General features: G+C 45.4%; 1 protein-coding gene across 2 annotated transcripts in view; it reads left to right on the top strand.

Annotated features, from left to right (window-relative positions):
- The window catches only part of PHF19 (PHD finger protein 19), a 237,318-nt gene that overhangs the window by 94,789 nt on the left and 116,613 nt on the right, over positions 1–25,916 (top strand). For both annotated transcript variants that reach the window (XM_085613556.1, XM_085613564.1), the window contains exons 4-5: positions 9,714–9,809; positions 22,573–22,673. In XM_085613556.1, coding sequence (XP_085469682.1) covers positions 9,714–9,809; positions 22,573–22,673 — 197 coding nt within the window. The remainder of the gene's footprint in view (positions 1–9,713; positions 9,810–22,572; positions 22,674–25,916) is intronic.

Genomic DNA, 25,916 nt, shown 5'->3' with positions numbered 1-25,916 from the left:
CACCGTCGCTTGATTTACCTCCCATTTCTTTCTACAGTAGAAAAATTTAAGTGTTAAGGGAATGATTGTGCCATATCTCTGCTGTGGGGGAAATATATTATGCAGGATATTAGGGAGGACAGCTGGGTTAGAAAAATTGATAACCACACAATCCCCAGCATACTTTTTAGGATCATGGCCTAACCATGAGACCCTTCTTGCCATGATGATTTCGCCAGCTAGTTGTCTCTCTCTCCAGGGAGACATTCTCATATTTTTTGTCAACCAGTGTAAAGATTTGCTAATGAGGGAAGATGTAGTTTCTATTTTATCAGGTGGTAAAATGGGTACATTAACAAGAACCAATGTGGTAGGAAGAGCCTCAACAATACATTGGAACTGATCATTCGCTGGGCGTTGAGCAAGTCGGTTAATAGGAGGGCCTGGTTTGTATGCCTTCTGGGAATTCTCGTCAGTTGTAGATTGCAAAAGTGGGGGATTCACTATCTCTTTTTGTATAACCCTTCCCTCCCCTCTATCAGGTAGTGCTGTCAGAGTACGGCGACTTGATGCCGAAGGCTCAACTCTAGGTGCTTCTTCTACGGGTCTGTTTAGCAAGGAATTTAATCTGGCTACCTCTGTCATTAATTTATCAATTCTGGCTACCAGAGGAGTAATAACACTCTCAATTTTAGTATCAATCATGTTTGCTATTTTCTTGGACAATTCATTCTCAGAATATTTAGCAAAGTGAAACTCTGGTGCCTCAGCTTTTCTCGCAATTTTAGGTGCAGAGGTAGCCTTTTTTTTCCCTGGGCGGGAACCATTATTTTTAGCCTGAATTTTCCTACAGGCTCTAACTTGCCTGGTTCTGGGGGGAGGGATGGAAGAATCGGAATCAACTAATTCGGTGGCCGTGTGCAAATCTACATCAAGAATAGGTTGTGAGGTGACTGTTGGATGGACACTTAATTCAAGAATATCAATATCTATACGCACACACCCTGCCGCGCGCGAGCGCAATTCTGATTGGTTGTTAGATGTCGGTAAACATTCGAATCGGTCGAAACCAGGAAGTGTCGGCCGCCATTTTGTCACTCGCAGTCTGAGGGGCTGAAAAAACAAGGTGGAGAACTTGAAAAGGGGGCAGAGTGGACAGTCACTGACCCCCTAGCCTTGGTCAGGGGGTCACAGAAGGACCCCCAAGGGAGAAAAAAACAATTTTCATTTAAAAAAAAAAAATTTGCGAGGTGTGCGCACCCAGCGTGCACGGCACGCACTACAACCCGTGGGTGCTCGGTGCGCGAAGCGCACCGAGGGCCCACAGCGCGCCCACAGCGCGCCCACAGCGCGCGCACAGTGCGCGCACCTCGCGATTGAAAAAAAATAATAATAATTTTACGGTGCGCGCACGGTGAAAAACCTGAAAAAAAAAAAAAATTATAAATACATTACTTAGCATTTAAAAAACCATACAAATTCACTGAAAAAACCATAGGTTTCACACACGTTATAGTTACGAATTGACATTTAAAAAACCTTGCAAATTCACTTAAAAAACCATAGGTTTCACACATGTTATAGTTAGCTGGACATTTCACTCGTAAAAAACCAATGAAATTCCCCCGTTATAGTTACTGCAGGCAACTATAACTCACGCGACCGCAATCCTCTGCTGATGACGTCAGATATTACATCACTGATGACATATGTGTCTTTATGAAAAATAAATATTTGTAATATATGTATAGCTAAAGATTAATGGAAGAAGACATGGGTAAATAAGTGTCTAAATACAGTGATGTAATATCTGACGTCATCAGCAGAGGATTGCGGTCGCGTGAGTTATAGTTGCCTGCAGTAACTATAACGGGGGAATTTCATTGGTTTTTTACGAGTGAAATGTTCAGCTAACTATAACATGTGTGAAACCTATGGTTTTTTAAGTGAATATATATATATATATATACACACACACACACTTTGGGTGTCCCGGTGCCTACCTGGGACATCCTTTTTAGGTCTTGCCTAGACTGCGCATGTGTGTTGTGCTCTATCTGTTGGCGTACACTCCGGCCATCTCATACCAATGGTAAACTTCAGTGTCGCTTTAATTTTCTTTGATGCCATTTGTCATGGCATGAGGGTATCATGCCCTCTTCTTGTGCTTGGCCGTCCCATTGCGCATGTACTGAGTGCATGTCTCCTTAGACAGCTCCTGGTGTGCATTGCTATGTATTTCTTTGTTTTCAAGCACTCCATAGTAGTACTTGTGTTTTCAGGCTGTCTCCCTTGTACAGGTACACACAACACTAAAATGCATGTACATAAACAAATGCATTTTTTAACAAGTTGTTAAAACATGAACAGCACTTGTTTCTTTTTTTTTTTTTACACGATTCGATGGTATTAATGTAGATCGTCCGTCCTGCCATAGCACGAACACAAGCCGTTAGTATTGGAGCTCTTAAGTGCTCACCAGTTACATTACAGAATGACATATTCATTTTTAGGTCTCGTGAGCCAAAGGCTCGAAGAGACATTTTATAACTGGGCTTTTCAAAGTGCTGTCGTGGCCTAAAGCTACAGTGCACGTGAACGTGCACGCGCGCAGTGCCATGTGTCTTTCCTCCGTAGCAATCGTAATCACGATCACTTTCACTTTCACTCCTCCCTCCCTCCTCCATGGCTCATTAAGTGCTTTAGCGGCCAATGCTTGTTTGTTTTTGTCGTCTATCTATAAACTGCAGCTTGCCTTTTTCCCTTTTGCAGAACACGTAGACTGACTCCCCTTCAGCTGCTAATAGCAGTGTCTGTTAAGTAAATGAGTTTATTCAGTTTGCCGTGCACTGTGGTAATATTTACGGTGTCCCCCTCCAGCGGTTTTATCCCTGAACGAATGACTGCAGCGCATCCAATCACTGACCAGGCACAGTATACCGAAAAAACAGTCTCACATAAGTCCGTTATGGTGGCTGAACTAGAATCCAGTATCAGGTGTTACTTTAACCTCGGTATTCCTCCAGAATTATTTAAACTCGCTCTCCCAGGTCTTGTTCGCCTTCTTAAAATGTTTGTATTCAGTAGTGGTCTCTGGCACTCTCTTGTGGTGAGAAATTTTAACACACCAAGGAACTAAAGTTTATCCCATGGAGGCGATCACATGAAAAAGCAGCCGTGCATAGCATGTCGGGTGGAGCGCTCCCCCCGAGGGGCTGCTGCATAAATGGTAGCGACAGCGACTGTGTAGTTTAGTTATGGTAACAGAGGTGGACAAGCCAGAGATGTCAGGGGTAACCCCGAGCCAGTGCCAAGATGGGGGTCTAGCATAGGTCAGAGCCACAACACAAACGAAACTAGGGCAAACTCCGCCACGTAACTATTCTCACTTTCTCTTCTTCCATATCACATCTGCCTCGTCCTTCCTCTTTCCCTCTCTCGCTATTTTCCTCCTTCTCTTTCTGCTTCTGCCTCTCTTGCACTGGATCCTCTATTCCTTTCTGCCTCTATTTTTCTCTTTGCTCTTTTCTTTCTACATCCCCCATCACTCTTTTTTTAATCTATTTTTCGCCCACAATCTCACTTTCTTTTGCTGTTGCTCCTTATGCCACTCACTCTCCTTCATCCTCCGCCTTTCTCCTCATCTTTTTGTTTCTCTTTCTGCCTATCTTGCTTTTACTTTGTCTCCGTCCTATAAAGTTGGTTGCAGTTTTACCAAAGATATCACGCAACGCAGCAAAGCATTAAAGTCGCTGCGCTGTGTTGTGAGAACCTGAGAGCAGAACAGCCATGTTATCTACTAAGATGTGGAGCTGTTCTGCCCTCTCCCTGCACTGATGCACTTTGTGCCATGTGCCAGCACAGACACACTTGCACCATACTGCACGGGAATTTGTGTTGTGGTAAGCATGATTTTTGTGCAGAAAGCAATCCCTTCCAATACAAAAACAAGCATTTTCAATGCAGTAGGTCTCGCATTTACGCGCGTTTGAGCTATTGACATTGCAAATAATAATGCCTTTTATTTTAGTTTTTGTTTTAAAAACATAAATAAAAGGCATTGTTATATACAATGCCAATAGCTGAAACTCTCGTAACTGCGAGACCTATTGCATTGCAAATGCTTGTTGTAGCTGTTCCTGCTTCAATTAAAAAATTGTATTCTGGTCGTTGCTTGCCCATCTTCCCTTTCCCTCCAGCTTCCCTGCTTGACCCCCTACCTCCCTCGTTGCAGCTGTTTTTTTTTTTTTTTTGCACTATCTGGTGGTATTGGAGCTCCGGTTGCATCTCCCATCTTGCCATAGTGGTAAAACCAGCCAATGGTATTGGAGAGCTTTCATTGCTCACCAGTTACTTTACACAATGACACGTTTATTGTCTTAGGCAGGGGGAAGCATAAGTGATTAGCCCAGAATCACAAATTGTTAACCAGACCCCGAGACTCGAACCTGGTTCCCCAGGTTCCCCTGGCAGCAAATCTAGCCATAGTGCCAGATCCTCGCTTCACGTCAAAGCTGCTCAACGGTTTCTCACTATCACTTCCACATTTGTACAGCAAGACCCCATCCACACCGAACAAGCATTGACGAATCCAATAGGTTTCGGCATTGTCAATGTGAATGTATTTTAGCCATGATGTCTAGTAGCACATCTACTGTTCAGCATGGCGGAAAAAAGCGCTATGATGCGGTCCGCGCAGGCCACGTCATAGAGCTTTTTCTGCTAGGAGGGGTAGGACAATAACTCAACATGGGGAGCAAAGATACTTGTTGTCGGCTGAACAACCTGTGATTCTGGGCTTTAATTAACTTTCAGCTATGATGAGCAACAGATGTGCTGCTAGACAACATGACTAAAAGACATTCACATTGACAAAGCCAATAGCTCAGGCATTGTCGAGACCTATTGACTTTGCCAATGCTTGTTTACAATTACTAGGGAGTGGGGCATGCGCCCCATCCCCGAGCCACTGCAGACCCACTTCGCAAGCCATCTCCCTGTGCCTAATATGGGTGCACCAGTGTCCACCTGGGGCACCAACAACACACACTTTGGGTGAGCTGTAGGGCCCTGTGACCCCACCCGCTCCTTGCATGCATCCATCCTGGGTGTATTAGGAGCCGGCATTGCTCCCACCTGTCGGAAGCAGCTGTTTTTGCATGCTCCCACCAGGCAGGAGCAATTGGAGTTTCCGTAATGGCAGGAGCATGGACAGGGAAACAAATATCTGCTCCCACCCGGTGGAAGCATTTTTGTTCCTCCTGCCGGGTGGGAACAGACAAGCGGGCCGGAAAACAGTGTCCTGGGTGGGCACCTTGGTTCACAGAAGAGAGCTGACCCTGGTGGATAAGGTCCCCGGGGCCTACAGAGGTTCGGGGGAGCTGCCCACCCTCTCCCTTTTCTTTTACACCTCAGACAACTTGGGAGTGGGGGCCCCTGGGGCCCCCCGGGGCTGAAATTGGCTCAAGAAGGGGGCCCGATGCACTTCCCCTCCCAAATAATGATTTAAATTGACCCCTGACTTCCTTTTTTTTCACAATCCCATTGGAGTACCGCAGTATTGCCAGAAAACCCCCAATACATTTGGTTCCAGGGAAGAGTCCCTCTCGGGACCCCATCCCCATAAAGGCTAAGGGGACGGGGGCATGGTATCCCTATCTGCTCCCTAACATCTTTGTTTTAATTTGTATTACTTTTTAGGACAGGGTACTAAGTCCCTGAGTCATGTATTGTCCACCGCAACATTTTTGTTCATATTGTTGCCAGCCAATCGGAGTGCTCGCTCCTGCGGGAACCTAACTCCTGTAGGACCAAGATGGCCCAAGGGGAAAAAAACCGCCTCGGCCAATCAGAATGCTCTATTTTTTTTAAGTTGAGATTCTCTAGAACCTAACCATCTAGACATACATATATTTTTGTACCTTAATTTCTGCTAAACTACAGAACAGATTTACACCAAATCACTTTCTGGACCAAGAAATGGCTTCCTGCCAAATTTGAAGTAATTCCATTCAGCCGTTTGGGCTGCAGCCCTTTTCAAAAAAACTTGAAATTGCATGGCGATTTTGAATTTTTAAACCATCTTTTTCCTTGGCCCCCGATTGAGACATCACCTGAAATCTTTCCATAAAGAAACAAGGCAAAAAACCTCACCTCTTTGGAGAGGTTTGTGAAGATTCGTCCAACAGTGCCAAAGATATTAGAAAACAAAACGGCGTTTCCTATGAATGTACAGACCTAACTGTAACTACCCAGTACCCCCAGCGCCTAGAGACCCTTACGGGTGATTGTTCACGCTTTACAGATGTGGATATTATTATTATTATATATGTGTGTCGGGGTGTGTGTGTGTGTATGTATGTATACACACTCACTCACCCACTCACTCACTCATATATAACTTGAGGCAGTGAAGCGCTCTAAAGCTGTCTCTAGGCCAGTTCTAAAAAAAAAGTCTGGACTGTATGATTTAATTATGCACGAGATTGGGAAGTTTGAGAGCCCAGGTTTTACTAGATATTTTTGCCACACTAATGTATTTTCTTTACTTATTTGTGATATATTTTAAAGTCAATAAAACTAATAATGTGACCTAGAAATTATCCCCTCATACGAAAAGTTATTAAAAACGTTAATCACTGTGCACCAGGAGTGTGTATCTTAAGCACTGCGCTCTGGATGCGCTGCGTCTACAAAGCGCACAGTGTCCGGCCTCCTCGCGGCACGGGCCCGGGTCCAGAGCCAACCGTCACGTCTCGCGCTCCTCAGAGTGCGTCCGCGAGGCGTGACGTGTCCTTTTCACGGCGCTCTCGGTGGCCCGCGGCCAGGCGTTGACCGGACAGATGTGTTTTCCAACGCTTGGCGCCGAGGCCTAAAATGTCCTGGTTGTGATGCTGTTGGCGCGCTACGCTGCCGGCTGCGCCAAGAAGCAGATGTCGTTCCCAAGGCGCGAGAACTCCAAGAACACGCACTTTAGCCCAGAAAGGAGAGGTTGAAAAATGAAGTGTTATTTTTGGACGACTGCGTGTGGTGGTTGCCTTCTCGTCAGGTGCGCTTTCTTGGAGGCGCGGGGCGCTCGTTTGTGGGAGGCGAAATCCGTTTGTTTGGTTGGACTCCTGGGCACGGCGTGTGCCCTGCTCACTGTGGTGCGTCGTTGTTTAGGGAGGGACACGTATAGTGGCGAAGTGCCTGGCCTCAAAACGTAATAGACACTTGTTGAAAATCTACCTTCGAAATTCGAAAAACAAAAGTGTGATTTTTTTTTTTTATTCAAATCACTCCAATTCCCCATTCCCATTCTTGTGATAATGTAAGTGTGTATTAACAAACTCCCATTGTACAGTTTCGTTAAATGATGTGCTGCTTATTTCCCCGTCAAGTCCTGGCGTCTGTGAGTCGGTTTTGCATTTTTCTACTGTTGCTTCTTGCCACAAAGTCGTCCGATAACAAAAAACTTAACAAAATTCGTATAATTCTAGTTTATAAAAGACCTGCATACAGAAGCGGTAAACAAGGTTGCTCTTCCGAAGAACTCGATATCATGGGCCTACCTACCACTGGTGTAGCAGGTGCAGTGGCACAAGGGCCCTGAGGCTGGAGTGACCCACTGGGCGCAGATTATTACTGTATTTTACAGTTCAAACAGCGGCCATGGGGCCCATATCCTTCCTTGCACTAGGGCCCGTGACAATGTTACTTACACCACTGCTCCAGATGGTTCAGACATGTATGATGGTGAATTTAGTGACTCACACAAGTCCATGCACAAGGATAATGCATATTTTGTTTTATCGGGATGTACAGAGGTCCCTATTGTCGGTCATGGGGGAGGAGGGGACACCGGAATTTAGAGGGCTAACCCACTACTTTTGTTACACAATCCAATCCTACATTCTCCTCCCCCTCTGAGTGGGCTGTGTATTAATCACCTGTTAACCAGGCTATGAGTCTAGTGACCCTAAGTTTCCTCTGCTAAGTTACCCTGCTTGACCAAAACCGCCACCATCATAGATGGGCAATCCGCACTCAAAGCCTTGACATCCCCAGGTTGGCCATCAAGAGGGGCAAGAGAAGACATGCCGCAACATCCAAAGCTACTTACCCATGATGTGGAGGGACATCTGGACTCTCTCCTTCTCTCGCCTACTTCAGAAAGTAGCTGAAAGCTCATCACTTCGACGCACTATCATCAGCCATCAATAAGAACCTCAGGGATGATATTGTTAATCGTGTGCAAGGAGAAGCTTCCTCCTACCCCTTCTATGTGGCTTCAAAGCTAGATTTAGTCATCCTAATTCCCTCAAAGTCATACGTTTCCACTCCTGGCCTTTCCTCTTACAAACCACCGGAATCTGCAGCTTAAGTTCAGTTGGTCTAATGAATTGAGCCAAGACTACAAGTACCACAATGCATTAGTCTGTTAAAGGAAAGCAAGGCCTGGAGCACAATGTACCTGGAAAGAGAAAATCATTAATACCCCCACCCCATGCCATGTGTGGCCCCATCAGCCCGTGCTGACGTTGAAGGCTTTTGTACCTTGGCAATTGTAATTTCTCTTTTAACACTGTAAATACAGGTTAAAAAATTCGAGCCTGTAAAGTGATGTTAGCGTAACCGAGGTGGCTATTGGTGTTGCATGCGACATCCTGTGATTCTGGGAAAATCACTTAATCTCCCCACGCCTACCAAAAATAAATGTTCCTGTCTGTAACGTAACTGGTGCTCATGTAAAGTGCCCCAATACCTTCAGGTCGAGTTTGCACTATATAAAACTACACACACAAAAACCAGAAAACTTTTTCTGACTAAGCCTACAAGAGTACCAATAATGCAAACACATACACGTATCTGTCTGTTTTCTACTTCCATGGGATAAGCTCATACAGCCCAGGCGTTGCTTTGCATTCTGTTACTCTGAGTGTACTTTATCACTGTATGGATAAAGAACTACAGATGCTATAATGCAAAGAAAAAACTTGGAATCCATAAGCTGCTCTCTAACGAGGGAAACTTGAGAGCTCTTCTCAAGCCAAGTGCACTCAAGTTAATGGGGCGCATGACTCTTCAAGGCCAAGAGGCGCCCACATGAAAGGGTGTAACTCACATAATCAAAACACAGTGAGACTAAACTGCTCATTGGGCAAGACAAACACAAAATAGGGAGGAAAGCCACCAGTAGCAAGGAACTGAGATAGAGAAGAAAGCCATCGAATCAGGAGCAAGGAACTAAGATAGACATGAGAGCCATCGAATCAGGAGCAAGGAACTAAGATAGAGAGAGCCATCGAATCAGGAGCAAGGAACTAAGATAGACATGAGAGCCATCGAATCAGGAGCATGGGGCTAGCCCAGAGCCCACTCTAACACTAGGCTACAGTAGGTCTGTTGCCATAAGCTGTACAGACCCAGATAACACAACAATAATGTTCCCCAGACAGATCATATATTCGGAGAAAAGCTTTTCTTTTTCTTTTGGAGAGGGGAGCCATTGTATGGGGGGGATATAGCTCCTCCAAAGAGTTGGTAAGATAGAAATGTTTTTGAAGGGATTTCTATTCCAGAGGCACTTGCTTACCTCACAGCATTCCACATGCGAACACGTACTATTGGTCATTTCCGAGCCGGAAGAGGTCATTATAAGGTCCCTAAAGCATTATTAAAATGGTTTCCTAACAGGATGTCACATGATTTATTTATTGACTAAAATCTCTTTTTTCAACATCTTGTGCTTCTAGCTGGTGTTCCGGGGGAAGAGCCAGCGTGCAACATCTGCTTGGACAAAACGCCAGGACCTGCAAACGAAATTCTCATCTGTGGGAAATGTGGTTTAGGTAAGCCCAGCCTAGATGAAGAGGTATTATTTTTGCAGGAATGTGGGGTCAGCATGGCATTCCATGTATTTTGTTTAAATACTGTGATTTGATTATACTTACTCTGTGACACAGAGCTCTTCCGTTTTCCAGCTCCGTGCATAAGTCGTTCATACATTCCTGGTTTGTTCTTTGCACATTGGGATTTATAGACTTAATGGGATACACAAGGCTTACAGTATCAGAAGGCAAAAAAATAAAACTAGTCTGACTTAGCTACTCATGCACATTCTGATGATATATAAGCGTTTTCCATTTCCACAGTGCTCAGTGTTCCCTATTTCATGTACTCCCCCAATCTAGATCCTTTAGGCAGTGCTGCAGTTGGCTTTCCGGTCTCATCAGTAATTCCTCATTCTAAGTCCTCCAGGCAGTGCTGCAGCTGCATCTTTGGTTCTGTCAGTAATTCATCATTCTACGTCCTCTAGACAGAGCTACTAACTGCTTCTCTGGTCCCAGTGGTAATTCCTCATTCTAAGTCCTCTAGGCAGTGCTGCAGCTGCTTCTCTGGTCCTAGGCAGTGCTGCAGCTGTGTCTCCGTTCATATATCCACTACAGTCCAAACCAAAACAGATAGATAAAAGACATTGTCCTTTACAACGCCAGTAGCTCTGACTCTGACACATGCGAGACCTATTTCATTGCAAATGTTTGTTTTATTATGGCATTTGTGTCTGGTATAAGGGTCGTGTATTGCAGAAATAAACCATAGGTTGAGTAGCCTATGTGTGGAAAGTGGATGAGCTTCCATTGTTGGTGGCCAGATGGGTTGGTCCAGGTGCTGTCAGGGATACCTTGAGCAGCCCAGTGGGGCTCACTGTGAACATGAGCTCTGGAGAAGGGTCTGTGATTGGCCAGCGTTTGTGTCAAAGGTGACTAGAGAAGGGAGCCATAGAGCAGGCGGTGTCCTGCGCAGGTCAGCTTTTGAATGCATTTTTGCCTTCAGGGGCCTAATGAGGAATGTGATTGTGGAGGGATTTAGACAGAATATCGGAAACATAAACAACGTGCACCGAATATCGTGTCAAGAATATCCAGGACACAAATGTTGTGAAGGTAAGTTTCTATAGGCAAGCAAAGTTGTACTATATAACTCCACCTATATGTGCCTTGACAATGTATATATCTTCAGAGTACGTAGATGTTGAGGCAGGAATAGTAAAACTAAGCGTGCGTGTTTTCACTCTCCGTCGCAGTATATTGGTCCTCAATATTTTTGACTCGGTGTTATGTCCACACAGTATTTCTGTATTCGATATTCTGTCAGTGATCTGATATTTGCAACATCTGGAGTGAGGTCATCTTAAACCAAGAGAGCAGCAGCCCACAGCCTTTCATGCAGCCGGCCCGTCCTGCCTTAGCTAGATTCAGTTTGTGGTCAGTCTGCACCTGGGTTGGTCCCACAGATTCAAGCTGTAGCACGGACACTCCGTCCATGTAGGCTTTGCCAACTCTGTTGCATTCAGTTCTGGATTTGCATTGCAAAGCAGGGGGTCACAAAATTCGATTTCTGGCATATATTTATTAGGGTAATAGATGCAGATGCTGAATGAATGAATGAAAGGAGTTTTTATAAAGCGCGAAGGCTACCCTGAGGCGTCCCAGCAAGCAAGCAAGAAGCAAGATATACCAGCCAATAGGCCTCCCCTTTGGGACCGACTGGCTTTGTCAAGGATTTTAACAATGCTGTACAGCATTCCCGCGCCTAGAAAATGCTACTGATACATATCGGATCTGCAAATAATTTCAAAAAAGCACACACAACCTCATTTTTTAATTATTTTTTTAAAACAGCACATTGGGAAAAGTGGGTGGCTGGGCCAACATGGGCAGGGGTGCTTAGAAGCCACATAGGAATAATGATTGCGTGGCTAGGGGAAGCGACATGCAGGGTGGGGGGAGTAAATGTGAGAGAGTGAGAGAATCATCAAGTGTGGAGGGGAGGGGTGAAAAGCAAACGGGCGGCAGAGAGTATTTGGAGCTGGGAAACGGTAGAAGCAACTAGGCGAGAAAGCAGTGTGGGAGCAGGCAAGCGCATCATGGAGAGAAGGGCTCATGGGAGAGAGAACAGCACGAAGAGGGGAAGAGATGCCCACTAGGGAGACAATTGGAAAACATGTTCACTCTCCTAAAGCACTTAAACAAAAAAAGTAGCTCCCGAAAAAGTAGGCCATGCAGTGTAAGGACACAGTAATACGTCCATGCTCCGAGCAGAGACAAACACATGAAGGAGAAGGAAAGCCCCCACACTAACGAATAAGAAGCAATCAAATGAGAGTGAAGATGAAGCCAACCAATGATGAGCAATGGTCTGGCTTTAAGCCCACTCTTAGCTCATACTCTAATATGTCTCACAACAGGCATGTGCTGTCTGGCAAGCGAGGCCTAAAAAGTACCTTACAGCGGCATCTTGTTTGAGGATCAGAAGGAAATTAAAAGTCCAAAAAGAAATAAAAAGCAATCTAGAAAAAGTTGTCAACCATAGCATTTCCCCGGGTTCTAAACATCTTGAGTTCTCGCTTCTCCCCCAAGGAAGGGAGCAAGAGGAAACGGATCCTTGAGACCCTCACGGGTGAGTAGCAGCGCTATACAAACTTTTGATTGATTAATTGATTGATCTTGCGTGACACTGGTCATGTGATATCTGCATGGCAGTTTGCCATCCAGACCTGGCGCCTCTGTCGCGTTCAGCCAGCGTGTTGGGACACTAGCGAACAGGCCTGCTCCTGGCTCTGATCGCAACCCGGTGGCCCAGATTCCCACTGCACCCGTGAGAAAACGACCCACGGTTATTACATTTTGTTTCTAGCTCATCTCTAGAGAGGTGATCGCCGGTCGCTTTACTGGAAATTTCCTTTGCAGAAACCCAGGTGTTCCAAATCCACTGATTCATCGAAACCCAAATTTCATTTCTTGAAAAAAAAGTGTTGTCAGCACCAAGCCATAGCTTATTTAATTAATTTGATGGTCTTTTGGGGCTTCAGCCATCCCTAATCTACCCTATACTTTTGGGTGTTGTAGAGCACTTTGTCAGCTGTGGAGCTCTCACCCCGTGCTCACTGTCCGAAAATGTGATTTACTCCAGTATCCTTTTGAGAGATGTTTGAGAAAATGTTTGATTTGTAGCAAACCATGCCTGCATGCTTATGAGTAAGCAGTATTGTGGGGGGCCAATGCTTATGGGACTATACACTGCAATGCCTGGCTTCTTCTAGTCTCATGCCTCTATCTTTGTGATCATCTGTTTAACTAAAACATAGTGCAGTCAAATGAGGTGGCTACGGGGGCTATCTCTACACGCACAACAGAGGTACAGCATATTTAAAGGGGGCATACAATACAAAAACAGGTGGTTTAAAGCAGTGTCCGCATCCAGAGCAGTGTGGGGCATGGGGAAATTGGAGTGCTCACTTCTTTTTGCACAGATGCAGCCACATGTATGTGATGAAAACGTCTTTTGGGACGGAAATGTCCCATAGCGTGCATGGCTCCAGAGAACATGCATCCCTGCCCAGGATACCTGTTGTTGAAAGTCAAAGTAGTTTTTTGATTTTTCACCTCAGTGAATTTAACAGTCATGTATTGTAAGAAATTGGGTTATTGGTTGAGGAGGGCGAAAGCCTCTTCAAATAACAACCACAATCCTCGAAAGTTACTTAATTAACCCATGCTTAACTCTCTGGAAGCTTGGCACAAAAGCAGTCAGGCTTAACTTGGAGGCAATGTGTAAAGCACCTATGCAGCACACAAGCAGTAATAAAATGAGAAGACAACTCAGTAGAAATCCCAAACCAATTTAGGAAAATCAATCACATTTTAATAAATAACGTGAGGCCAAAAATGACAAAACTCAAATCGGTAGAAATGGAGGTATTGAATTTTAAAGATTTAGATAAAAGTAACGCCAAAAGGCAGGAAGCACTAACTGAGGGTATCTGGTGGTGCTGCACCAGGATAAAGTCACAAGTTCAAGCTGATGGTGATGGAGCGCAGGCCGGGCACAGGCCCAAGTTTGACCCGCTGAGGATTGTATTGTATGTCCTTGGTGCACGGTATGCGTGTCGTTGCTTTGCAAGTCTTCACGTCATCCAGCATTGGTTCAGATGAACTTATGCAGCAGGGGTTTGCTGGGTTTTGTGTCACTTGCCATTGGTTCCAATGAAGCTTGTGTCGTGGCTGGGCAGAGCTTTGCGCCACTTCACGCAGGATTTGATGGAACCTTCAGTTAGGCATGGGTGGGTCCTCTCTGATGCCAGCCAAGGGTGTCAATCCCCGGATATGCACCTCTTTGGGATCATGAACTCACTCCAGCGGAGGCCAACAGGGCTTATACAGGCCCAGGTGCAGGTACAGTGCAGCAAGTCAACTGAGCAGTTAATGGGATGACTCTGGAGTTTGTATTGTCTGTGTATCTCAGAACAGGAGGTCAGCCAACTGATCCTTGGAATCCCTCAACCCGGGATGATGGGAGAGGATGTGGCCTACGGCTAGAGCGGTCAATCTTGACACTGGTTTGAGTCTCGGCAGGGACACTCAACATCCTGTGGTTCCGGGCACATCACTTAATCTTCCCGTACCTACCAAAAAAATTAATGTGTCCGTCTGTAACGCAACTGGTGCTCATGTAAAGCGCTCTGATACCTTTGGGTCTAGTTTGCACTATACAAAACTATGGTAAAAAAGGGAGCAGGTCCAGTCTTCCTTCTCAAAGAACAAGTCAGGCCTCAGGCAGCAGCAGGACAGTCCTCTAGCAGAACCTCTTCTGTAGTGTACACAGGTCCAGGAGTGTTCTGAGGAGTGGGACTGAGGGTCCAATTTTTATACAAGGAGCCGGCTTTGAAGTGGAAAAAAACTTATGACGTTTCCACCCACAGATGGTTCTGAAATGTTTTTCCTCCTTGCCCTGCACCCAGGAAGTCTGGAGTAACAAAAGGCTACAAAAAACAATGGGTTAGGGGGTCTAAGGGAATTTTAAAGACCAGCGTGGAGAAATCCCCAAATCGCTCAGACTTTTAACAACACAAGAATCCGCGGGTCTACAACAGTCTAACTGAGATACAAAGACAGCGAACCAGCATATTCAGACATAAAAAGGTCCTTCTATGAGGGACCAAGTCCCATCACCCACCGAGATGGCATGCTTCATCATCTGGGACCTCCCTTAACTGCACCTAGTGCAGTTAAAGAGCTACAACTCCTTGGGGTCCGGGGTAACGACGGACAGAGCGTTGCCTCACGCCCTGAGTTGTTACCAGGAGTGAAGGACGCATCCCCGATTGATTACGGGTGATAAATTCACATCCCTACGTTGCCGCATATCTCAAGATAAGTAGGTACCTATGTAGGTTGTATCGTTCCTTTGATGTTGTGTTTTTCACATTCTTAATTTCTGCAGTAGTGTTACCATTCGGTCCTGACGAAAGCCACTGTCATATTGTTTAGACACTAGTTGGCTGAAACATGTAGACCACTGAGGACGTGTTCCTATAATGTTTGTGCACACGTTTTCCTCTAATTCCTGCGTTTTATTTTGACACCACTAGATACTGAATAAAAATACTTTTCTAGTGGTAATCAATTTTAAAATCACCTTTTCTTGTCCACACACTGCACTTAGCTTCACCACACTACTGGCAGCTTTTTTCACTAGGAGATTTTTAGCCTCCATGTTACATCTAAAAACATCCATGAGCTCCTCCTTTTTATAGTAAATAAAGGAGTTGTAGCTCTTTAACTGCACTAGGTGCAGTTAAGGGAGGTCCCAGATGATGAAGCATGCCACCTCGGTGGGTGATGGGACTTGGTCCTTCATAGAAGGACCTTTTTATGTCTGAATATGCTGGTTCGCTGTCTTTGTATCTCAGTTAGACTGTTGTAGACCCGCGGATTCTTGTGTTGTTAAAGTAACAAAAGGCTAGCCTTAAGTCCTTTTTTTTCAGTGTGCTGAGGCAGCTCCTTTGAAATGTAAATGGAACTGTGCACATCTCTGCCACTTCCATCCTGGCAGGGTGGCTCACCCTACCAATAACTAGTCTCCCTCTGTGCCTGTCTGGGAAGAATACATAAAGGCCAACTGCCAACTACACTTAGTCATGTGACCCAAGATACCGGCTGAAGGCACCAAATGGTTAGGATAAGTAAACATCAAACTAAACACCGAATTGGGGTATTGCAATCAAACCCCCCCTATCCAGAAGGGAAGAGAGATGTTTTCAAATGAGGAGTGGGGTGCACTCTCCCAAGTCAAACTCACACCATAAAAATATCCCTTACCTAATATGTTTAGAAGTAAAGAGTAAACCATAAATTAAGTGCCCTGCTGGAACAAGAAAGGAGAAACACGGTTTTCTTTTTGTTAGACCCTAACCCTCTTTAGTGGTGGCATGCTTCATCATCTGGTCTCATCCTGAGCCCTAAAAACCAGGATGGGCTCGACTATGTTCCAGGGAGCACTTTGGATATTGTTCCTGCCGGTGTCCAAATCAATAAAAAAAAACTCAAACAACCAAGATGTCCCTTTATTCGCAGTTGTTTGGATATGTTAAAAAGTATTATATAAACAGGATATGGACAAGAAAATATCAACTTTATAAAAGTAGTACTTTCAGAATTGTGACATAAAATCTGGATTGACCATTTAAGAGGGTATTTACATTTCAATTCATTTGATTGTAAATATGACATTCCTACCTGCTCCCAATCAAAAGTTATCACTTATTAAATGTAGAACGGTATCCCAATGTTATCCTAAGAGAAAGATAGGTCTTGCAGTAGGGAAAACGAATGTAAGAGTTTTTCACTACCAGGACATGTAAAACTTAAAAGTGCAAATCCGACTTTTTAACTGCACTGCACACTGCTCAGTTTAGGGCCTATCCTTCGGGTGACTTATATTTATTAAAAAGGAAGATTTAGGACTGGCAAAAGGTTTATTTTGCCAGGTCATAATGGCAGTATAAAACTGTACTCAGGCTACGATGGCAGGGCGGAGACATATTTTAAAAGGCTACTTAAGTGGTTGGCACAATAAGGTGCCGCAGGCCCACCAGCTGTATTTAATTCACAGGCCCTAGGTACATGTAGTACCACTCTACTAGGAACTTATAAGTAAACTAAATATGCCAATTTGGGTGCAAGCCATTTATACCATGTTTAGAGGAGTGAGCACAGGCACTTTAGCTCTGGTTCACAGTAATAAAGTGCACAGAGTCCTAAATCCAACCACAACAAATTCAGTAAACAGGAGAGGTGAAGGCCGAAAGTTTGGGGATGATCCTGCCAGGAGGGCCAGGCCCAACATGTATGTTCTAATTTATGGTGATAAGCAACAGAATGATGCTTTCATGAGCCTTCCAGACCAAGGTGTGATTTGGAGGAAGTCCTTAGACCATTCCTAGGCCCTTGTGATATGAGCCTAGGCCCCAGTGAAAGTTCCTTTTGAAGGGTAAAGGCAGCCCTTGCCCCGTTCCGGCTTCACTCCGTCCCAGGGAGATGCTGCTGACAGTCTTGTGTAGTAACCAGCCGGGAATGATCTCACTCCTTTTGTGCCAGTGTCTCACGTTCCCTGACAAAGAATGCCCAGCTCCATTCCTTCCAGCCACATCTGCAGATGAAAAGACTGTGATTAGGAATTCTATGTGACTTATAACAACACCTGCCACCCCAGTCATAACCTGAAACAGAGCTGGACTCTGGAGTTCATATGTACATCTGCCAGCCAGAGATGAATACTGGGTAGAACTGGAACCCCCGCACCTGTGTGCGTGGATACTCTTTACCTGCAAGGATAGCCCCAGGAGAGTGTCGAAGTCTTCTGTGAGCTCGAGGACGGGGATGCTGGACTGCCAGCCCGGCTAGTCAGGGACACAACATTGTTAATTCTGAAGCTCCACTAGATGTGCTGCTGACCTTGTGCTTGAAGCAGAAACTGGACTGCTGTGGACAGGAGGTGCAAGGTAGACCTTCTGGAAGAAGAATACTCTCCAGCAGGGAAGAACCACAGTCCAGCAACCTGCAGGCGGCACAAGCCGTGCAGTAGGATTTAAGAACATCCGTGTTCTGTATACTGTGAGGCCGGGGTGGATCGGTGCTGCATGGAACTGTTATGCTCTGCCGTGTCCTTAAAGCATCAGTGTGCATTGTGGTTTCCTCCACTTAAGTCTTGAGCTAAATCATCCCTGCTCCTTGGCCTCTGAGGATTGACTGGTTTGTCAGCTCAGCCTAAGGCACTGCAATGCATTGGAAACCATTCACTGGAAACCGCGCACCACTTCCCAAAAGCCCACTTGATGAAGGTGTGTGCTGCCAAGAAACCATGACTACAAACCCCATGTTTTGTGCATCACCATCACCATGCTAGGCCGTCATGAGATACCGTGCACCATCAGCTCCAATCACTGCTGACCCTGGGCTTCTATGCACCTTGAGTCCCGTGCTATAGACTCCCTCTCCTCGACTTCCCTTTAGGCTGTGGTATTCTGCTTTGCTCCAGAGCCCTCTTGCAGACAGGGACTGAAAACACACCCCGCTCTGAACATCTGCTACCACAAGAGCTGCCTGATCTAGTACTGGTCTAACAGGCAGGACAGAGCCTTAGGGAAACTGCCTTGCCCACTAAGAGTGACTGATGCGAAGTTAAAGCCAATAGGCTGAGCCAGCCTCCTTCGGGAGCACCCCTTCTTATAATATTAATTCTGTAGACATTTCCCAAGTTTACTAGAATTTGTATGTGTTGTATTTAACGATTTGTAGAATAAAGTCTCTCTTTTTGGATCAAGTAGTGGTCGGACGTTGTTTTAGCGTTGTGTTGCCCTTCGTTTTCTGTGTAGCTCACACCACCTCCCTGAGTATTTCTTGGACTTCTCTGCTGTTCTGAGAGTCAGCCGCTTAAGGGGTTTATTCTATGCTCAATGTTGGGTCTATTGGTGTTTTGGCCCTCAGATAGGAGATGTAAGAACCCTCAATAGACACTATACAAGCCTAGGAGCACCTGATTGTTCCTTGACCTCTAACCTTGTTCCAGCAGTGCTAATTTACAAGCCCTCTGTTGTGATTAGTGCAGATGCACATTTTACATTTATAATTAATTAGGATGTTCCTGCCCAAGAATATGTTTACAATACAGCCAGACTTGTTTCTGCCATATTCTCTGCTAGGCGGATGAATCACAGAAATGCAGCTCTCAAGGGCCACAAACCCGTTTTCACAGGTGCACACTGCTCGTGATACAGCCACAAGTAGTCGCAACCAGACAGCAAAAACAGTAGGGCTTTCATGCACATAAAGAATTTTATTCTCCTGTATTCCAGCGATCAGGGTTAATTTGACCATGTACCGTGCTCGGCTGCCTTTTGGCTGGGTCTGCGCTGTAGAAATACCACATACATACATACAGTTTTCCAGACCAGTTCTTGCACAACTCCTCTTTTAACTGAAGTACCCTTCTTCCGAAGAAAGGCGCCAAATCGTTGCCTTATTGAAGTGGTGTCTCAGTTTCTTTTCCGCGCCTTCCTAGGAAATAAAAGCACACCGTGCCAAAGTCTTCAGAGAGCTGGCATTGAGCAAACTCCCCCAGTGCGTTAATGGCTTTGCTTTGGTATAGCAAATACTGCAGATAGACTTGCCCTTAGGCCATCCTGAATGTTCTGGCAGATAAAAGAGCTGAGCCCTGGGGCTATAATGTGATTTGCATCCAATTATAAAATGTGGTTTAGGAGGGAAGCCAAGATGCAAGCCAAGCCAACTGATTCTGAAGTCTGTAACTTAGCCACATATCTTCCAGGGGTGTGCTAAGTTTTTATGAACACAAGCCACAATAGCGTAGTTCCTAGTAATTAGTCATCAGTTAGTTCATGAGGTTTCCTGATTGCCCTTTGTGTTGCTACGAACTAGGGGCCTGGAAACTTCACAAAGAGAACTTACAGTTTTGGGTAAGTTGACACTTTTGAGTACATTTACTACTTTCCGGTATTCGCACACTGCTTTTGTAGTTACTTATACTTTTGTACTACGTTCAGCACTACATATACATGGGCAACCACTGGTACTGCAACACCCTCGCAAACAAATGAATGAAGACCAGCACTTAAAATAAATCCCTAAAGGAAATAATGGTAAATTCAATTATTTTAAAAAGTAAAAATATAAATTAATGTTAAAAATATATAAAATAGTGCATATTTATTATTTAGTTATAAAATATTTAATAACATGTTGTGAATTAAAAAATAATGTGACAATAAACGTAACAGTATCTTGTGTTATTACATCAAAAATGTCTTTAATTTCGGTATGCAGATGTGGCGGGAGACAACCCAGAATTGTAATTCTTCTATGTCATTGTCCCTTCTCTGCCCACACCGTTATTCTTGCAGCGTGCTTTACCAGGGGGCGGCCTAACGGCTAGAGCGGTGGACCTCAAAACTAGGGAACCGGGTTCGAGCCTCGGCAGCCACGCTCAACATCCTGTGATTCTGGGCAAATCACTTACTATCTCTGTGCCTAACAAAATCAATGTGTCCGTCTGTAACACAACTAGTGCTTAAGTAAAGCGCTCTGATACCTTCAGGTTGAGTATGCGCTATATAAAACTAAAAGAAAACACCATTAAAGTGTCATACATACTAAGTGTGAGTGACACGTTTTTTGTCTGTTGCTGTATCAGCATCTTGACATCCCAATGCTGCTCAGCCTTTCATATCAAGTTGTTTTACTCCTATCAGGCGTGGTTTACTTCATTTTTCAGAGAGCAAAATTGTTGTAAAGTCAGTTTACATTTTATTTGCTAATTGAGAAAGTGTTCTTCATAAACTGTATAGATGGCTCACTCGAGGCACGAGCTGTGCCATTTTCACTCTGCAGGATAGGTCGACGCTGATGACGACTTAACGAAGAGGTTTGAAGTACATTGTCCTGTTGGTTGTGAGCATCCAAGGCCTATAATGTGCAGCTGCAGTAATTAGAAAGAAGAAGTCAATGCAGGTTTTCGTTTAGTTAAGTCCCTAGCACTGTGCACAAGTTACCCAGTTGTATTCTTTTCACTTTATCGACTTGTCTAGGAAAAAAGCCTGAGGAGTCATGCCCGTGTTTGACCTCATGTTGTTGAGTTCACACATGTCGGCTGGGACACTAGTCATTTTGGCAATCATTAAAAAAATAACTTGCCAGCCACTCTTCCCATCCGAAACAGAGATCAGAGGTATTGTGTGCTCTGCCACTGTCATACACTGATTCTCCGTGCCCTGTGTGTTTGTTTTTGCTGTGGAGACTAGTATTTAATCATTGCAGTTATGCCAGCGTTTCTTTTTATCACTGCTTTTCTTGGGTTAGTGTGGATTTGTAAGGGAATACACATTGAGTTGTATTTCAGTCAATCAATCAGGGGGTTTATATAGCGCGCTGCTCACCCGTGAGGGTCTCAAGGCGCTGGGGGGGAAGCGTCTGATGTACACAGGGGGCTCGTTCCAGGTGTTGGCTGGGATGTAGGGGAAGGCTCTCCCGCCTGCTCTGTTTCTGTGGATGCGGGGGACCTCTGCCAGGGTGAGGTCGGCGGGGGGAGGTTCCTCTTGGGTATGTGGAAGGAGACTCTTTAGTTGAGGTATTTGGGTCCGATGTTGTTGAGGGATTTGTAGGTGTAGATGAGGAGTTTGAAGGTGACCCTCTTCTCGACAAGGAGCCAGTGGAGGTCTTGTAGGTGTTGGGTCATGTGCTTGTGACGAGGTGTCCCGAGGACGAGTCTGGCAGCAGCGTTTTGGATGGTTTGGAGTTTGTGTGGGAGAGTTCTGTTGATTCCGGCGTATAGAGCGTTGCCGTAGTCCAGTCTGCTGGTTATGAGTGAGTGGGTGACGGTCCTTCTGCAGTCAGAGGGGATCCATTTGAAGGTCTTGCGGAGGATGCGCAGGCAGTTGAAACTGGTGCAAGCGACGGCTTTGATCTGGCGGTTCATGGAGAGGGAGGAGTCGAGGATGATCTGAGGTTTTGTACATGGTCTGTAGGGGTGGGTGGCTTCCCAAGGGCGGAGGGCCACCAGGTGTTGTTCCAGGTGGTGGTGCAGGGTCCGAGGATGAGGACCTCGGTTTTCTCTGAGTTGCGCTTCAATCAGCTGTCTCTCATCCAAGCTGCGACGTCCTTCATTCCTTCATGGAAGCAGAGTCTGGTGTCTTCGGGATTCTTCGTGAGCGAGAGGATGAGCTGGGTATCGTCGGCATAGGAAACTATGCTGAGCCCATGCAGTCTGACGATGGCGGCGGGGGGGGGGCATGCAGATGTTGAAGAGCGTGGGGCTGAGCGATGATCCTTGGGGTACTCCGCAGTTGATATCGGTGGGTTCGGAGAGGAAGGGAGGGAGTCTGATCCTCTGGGTTCTGCCGGAGAGGAAGGATTGGATCCAGTCGAGGGGCGACTCCTTGTATCCCCGCGTCGTGAAGTCTGGCTGCGAGCATGCGATGTGAGACAGTGTTGAAGGCTGCGGAGAGGTCTTGAAGGATGAGGGCTGCAGTGTGTCCCTGGTCGTCGGTGGCGGCGAGGAGGGCGGTCTCGGTGCTGTGGTTGCTGCGGAATCCAAAGTGTGAGTCGTCTGAGATTGAGTTCTCGTCGATAATTTGGTCAGTTCGTCCTATACGACATCTGAAAAAGTTCCTCTGGGGTGAGTCATGGAGGTTTATTAATGTTTCTGTTTGCACTACCTTTCACTTCATTTTCTACCGAATGTATTTTTCTTTCCCAGGGTACCATCAGCTGTGTCACATCCCGACAGTGGTCCACCGAAACAAGGCTTCGTCGACACCATGGTTTTGTCGAAGATGCATTTTTGCTCTGGCTGTTCGGGTGAGTGGATTTCCTTGTTGTCATTAAACGTTTGTACAAGAATTCTCTTGTGAATATAGCACCGGGCCTTGAATTAATGGTGGCCTGTGCAATTTTGTTCGGCCGTTTCCAGATTACATACGTTGAAAGGGACCAGTTTTTCACCATTTTTACCTTATTATTTCAATAACATTGATGCTAGTGTGATTCTATACCACCATTTGCACCAACGTTTGGACTGGCAGAACGGTGCAGGGAGTTGCTTTTGCTCTCATTCGTACAAATGTCAGTGAAACATTGCAAGAGTACAGTCTCCATATTCTTGGCATGTTGACGTGGAGCTGCACTATCTCAGATATATTCCTGAAACCCATCCCCAGTGTTGTGTTGTATCGAAGCGCAGCATTTGTTTAGTGCTTTCCTTCACCTTCATAGCTTCCAAAGCACTTACTGATGGGTTGAGTAGGTACCTACTCCATTTGAAGCGCTTGGTTGGAAGAGTGTTGGTTAAGATGTGTAGTATGAGTGGCATGTTTTGGTCTCATGTGTGAGACTTGGAGGCGTGCTCCAAACTTGCCACAGCAGAATGTAACCATGTCTTGTGCATATAGTGGGATACAAAAGAGTGCGCAGGATTGGATCACAGGTTGCGTATGCAAACGAGTATAAGCTGTAGCCAGAAGCCAGTAGATAGCTGGGTCTGTGTTGCCTCCCTTAATTCTAGGTGACATCTGAGGATTCTTTTTCACTTTGGGGGGAAGAGAGGGAGGGGGGTTCTAGAGCTTGCTGGTATGTACAAGGAAAGGACTCCCTGGAATGCATTTTTTTTGCCAGTTTCTGAACGGGGACTGATCATCACTGGGCCATTCTGCCTGCTTTGATCGAAGAGACTGAGTTTGGCTTCGGAGGAGATGGGTGCTGTTCCTTGCATCATCTGGAGAATCATGCATTTCTTCTTGCAGCGGGTACCCAACACATGGCTTCTAGTGCAGAAGTAATGGGGGTGCTTCTACTCCCGCTTAGAACTTGCTTGTGTGAGGCATTCTTGATTTATTCTAGATTGTTGATTAGGTTTACATGGAGTCCAGTGCAGAGGCCATTGGCATAGAGAAGGAGTCACAACACTAGGGCTTTTGGGGACTACATTTTCTGGGGCAGACCAGGGGAAGGGTGGATAATGGTGCAAAATTGCACCAGAATTGGTGCAGTTCCTGTGGCTTGAATACATAGACCGATTTAGAAAAAAAAATAAAAAATGTTTTAGTTTGTGTGAGGGAACAAGAGACAAGAAGCTGTCCCATCAGCAAAAGCATTCATTGGTCGCCCCGGTACAAACAGTCCCATCCGGACACTTTGATCCCCTCTCTTGGAAGTACCCCCTAACAGTCTAGGGTGCTGTTGGCAGTCTTGTGTTACTGTCGAGGGAAAGGTGTCGGTGCAGTGTTTTGAACTCTGAAGTGAGAGTGAAAGAAGGCCATAGTTGGTTGTATTTTTTATTTTTCACTACCAATTCTGAAAAAGCGGTTTGGTGCTTGATTTAGCCGTGGAGATTTTTGCACATTGCTCAAAGCAAACACAAGGATGGATGCAGCGCTGAAACTTTTCAGACACTCACTCCCAGTCACAGATCTGGGTTGAATCCATCATCATTCTTTAGCTCACCTTGCCACCCCAGTTCAGACACAGCTATATGCAAATCAGTCTTTACCCTGTGCCTCATGGGAACAGTCCAGGCCGAACTGCCAAGCCAGGTCTTCCCTGAACCGGAAACAAGCTTCCTGGGACCGGTTTCTGGGTAACACCTTTAACAGCCAGGCCAGCTTGAATCCAGTGGCAAAGTGAGCAAGGGACCCACGTCTGGGCATACCCTGCCAACTTAGGGCGAACAAAGCAAGCACAAGGAGATGATGGATGGAGCGCTGAAACTTTTCAGACACTCACTTCCAGTTACAGATCTGGGTTGAATCCATCATCATTCTTTAGCTCACTTTGCCACCTCAGTTCAGACCCAGCTACATGCAAACCTGTCTTTACCCTGTGCCTTCTGGGACCGGCCAGCCCAAACTGCTTTTTGCTCAGAAACAGGAGGAATGTTCTGCCCACCTGGGACTGTGGCATAGAGGCATGTTCCAGTTGCAAGAAATGTGTAACAATAATTTATTAGTTATCCAGTTTAGTAGATTGTATCATTTTAAAGTATCCATGTTTTATAGTTAAGTTCACCTCTTAGGACTAAACGCTGCCTCTTCCTGTGCAGAAAATAGGTTGCACTTGCCTATTGCATGCCTCAGTGTTACTTTCGCCCCTTATGGCTGGTGTTTCTTTTTGTACAGTAAACAGGACCCACTTCTCTTACGTGCTCCTCAGTGCTACTTGCACATAGATGGTCACTAACATATATAGATGTTTCATGCAAACAACAAAGGAAGATGTGGTAGACACGTTATTACTATTAATCCCCGATAAAGAGTGCCTTGGAGGAGGGGTGAGGTATTTACCCCAGCCGGTAGATTCCAGTACTGGGGAGTGAGGTGTGGTGCATACCTCTTAATCAGAGCCTCCTATCGGAGAGCGATGCATAGCATGAGGAATGCGGTTCTTACTGCACCGAATTCTGCATGCATCAGTTTTTACTGTGCTTTCCACTCCGGTACATGTCAGCAGGTTTTATCTGCCAAAATGTATCCACGGAAAATTGTGGGCGGCGGAGGGCTGTGGAATGATTGCAATATCTGAGATTCCAATTTGTGGTAAAAAAGAGTAACCTTATATAACAGACTTGTAATCCGAGCCTACGACCTGTTTTTGCAGTTGCCCTGTTTGAGGTTTCCAGTATTTTGATGAGGTTTGCAGACTTTTTGTGCTGTGAAATGGACCTCCACTGAAACTACTTTATTGTTTTCTTTATTATTTGTAAAATCTGCAACTCATAAAAAGATTTGAACTGTTTTAGATTAAATTCGAGCCAACTAGAATTTGTCCTAGGGAAAATGGAAGAGGAAAAGATAGTGGTTGCACAGGCAGAAAAGAAAACAGGTAGATAATACAAAATTATCAACATAGACACTTCCTCAGTTTAAGAGTGTCAAGGAAAAATTAACAAAAGCCACAAAAGTTTGTTTGTATTGTACCGTAGCCTGCTGTTTGCTCTAAAGCACCGTGAACCTTTTGGGCAAAGTGTGCCACATAAGTAAATAACAATGAATTGGGGAAGAGAGACCAGGAGAGATTGAGGAGGACCGGCCTGTAGTGTTTTGTACGAGG

The sequence above is a fragment of the Triturus cristatus genome, chromosome 1_2 (genome assembly GCF_964204655.1).
Source record: "Triturus cristatus chromosome 1_2, aTriCri1.1, whole genome shotgun sequence".
NCBI classification, from domain to species: Eukaryota; Metazoa; Chordata; class Amphibia; order Caudata; family Salamandridae; genus Triturus; species Triturus cristatus.
The sequence above is the reverse complement of the archived record's forward strand: the minus strand, read 5'-3'. Positions and strand labels throughout refer to the sequence as shown.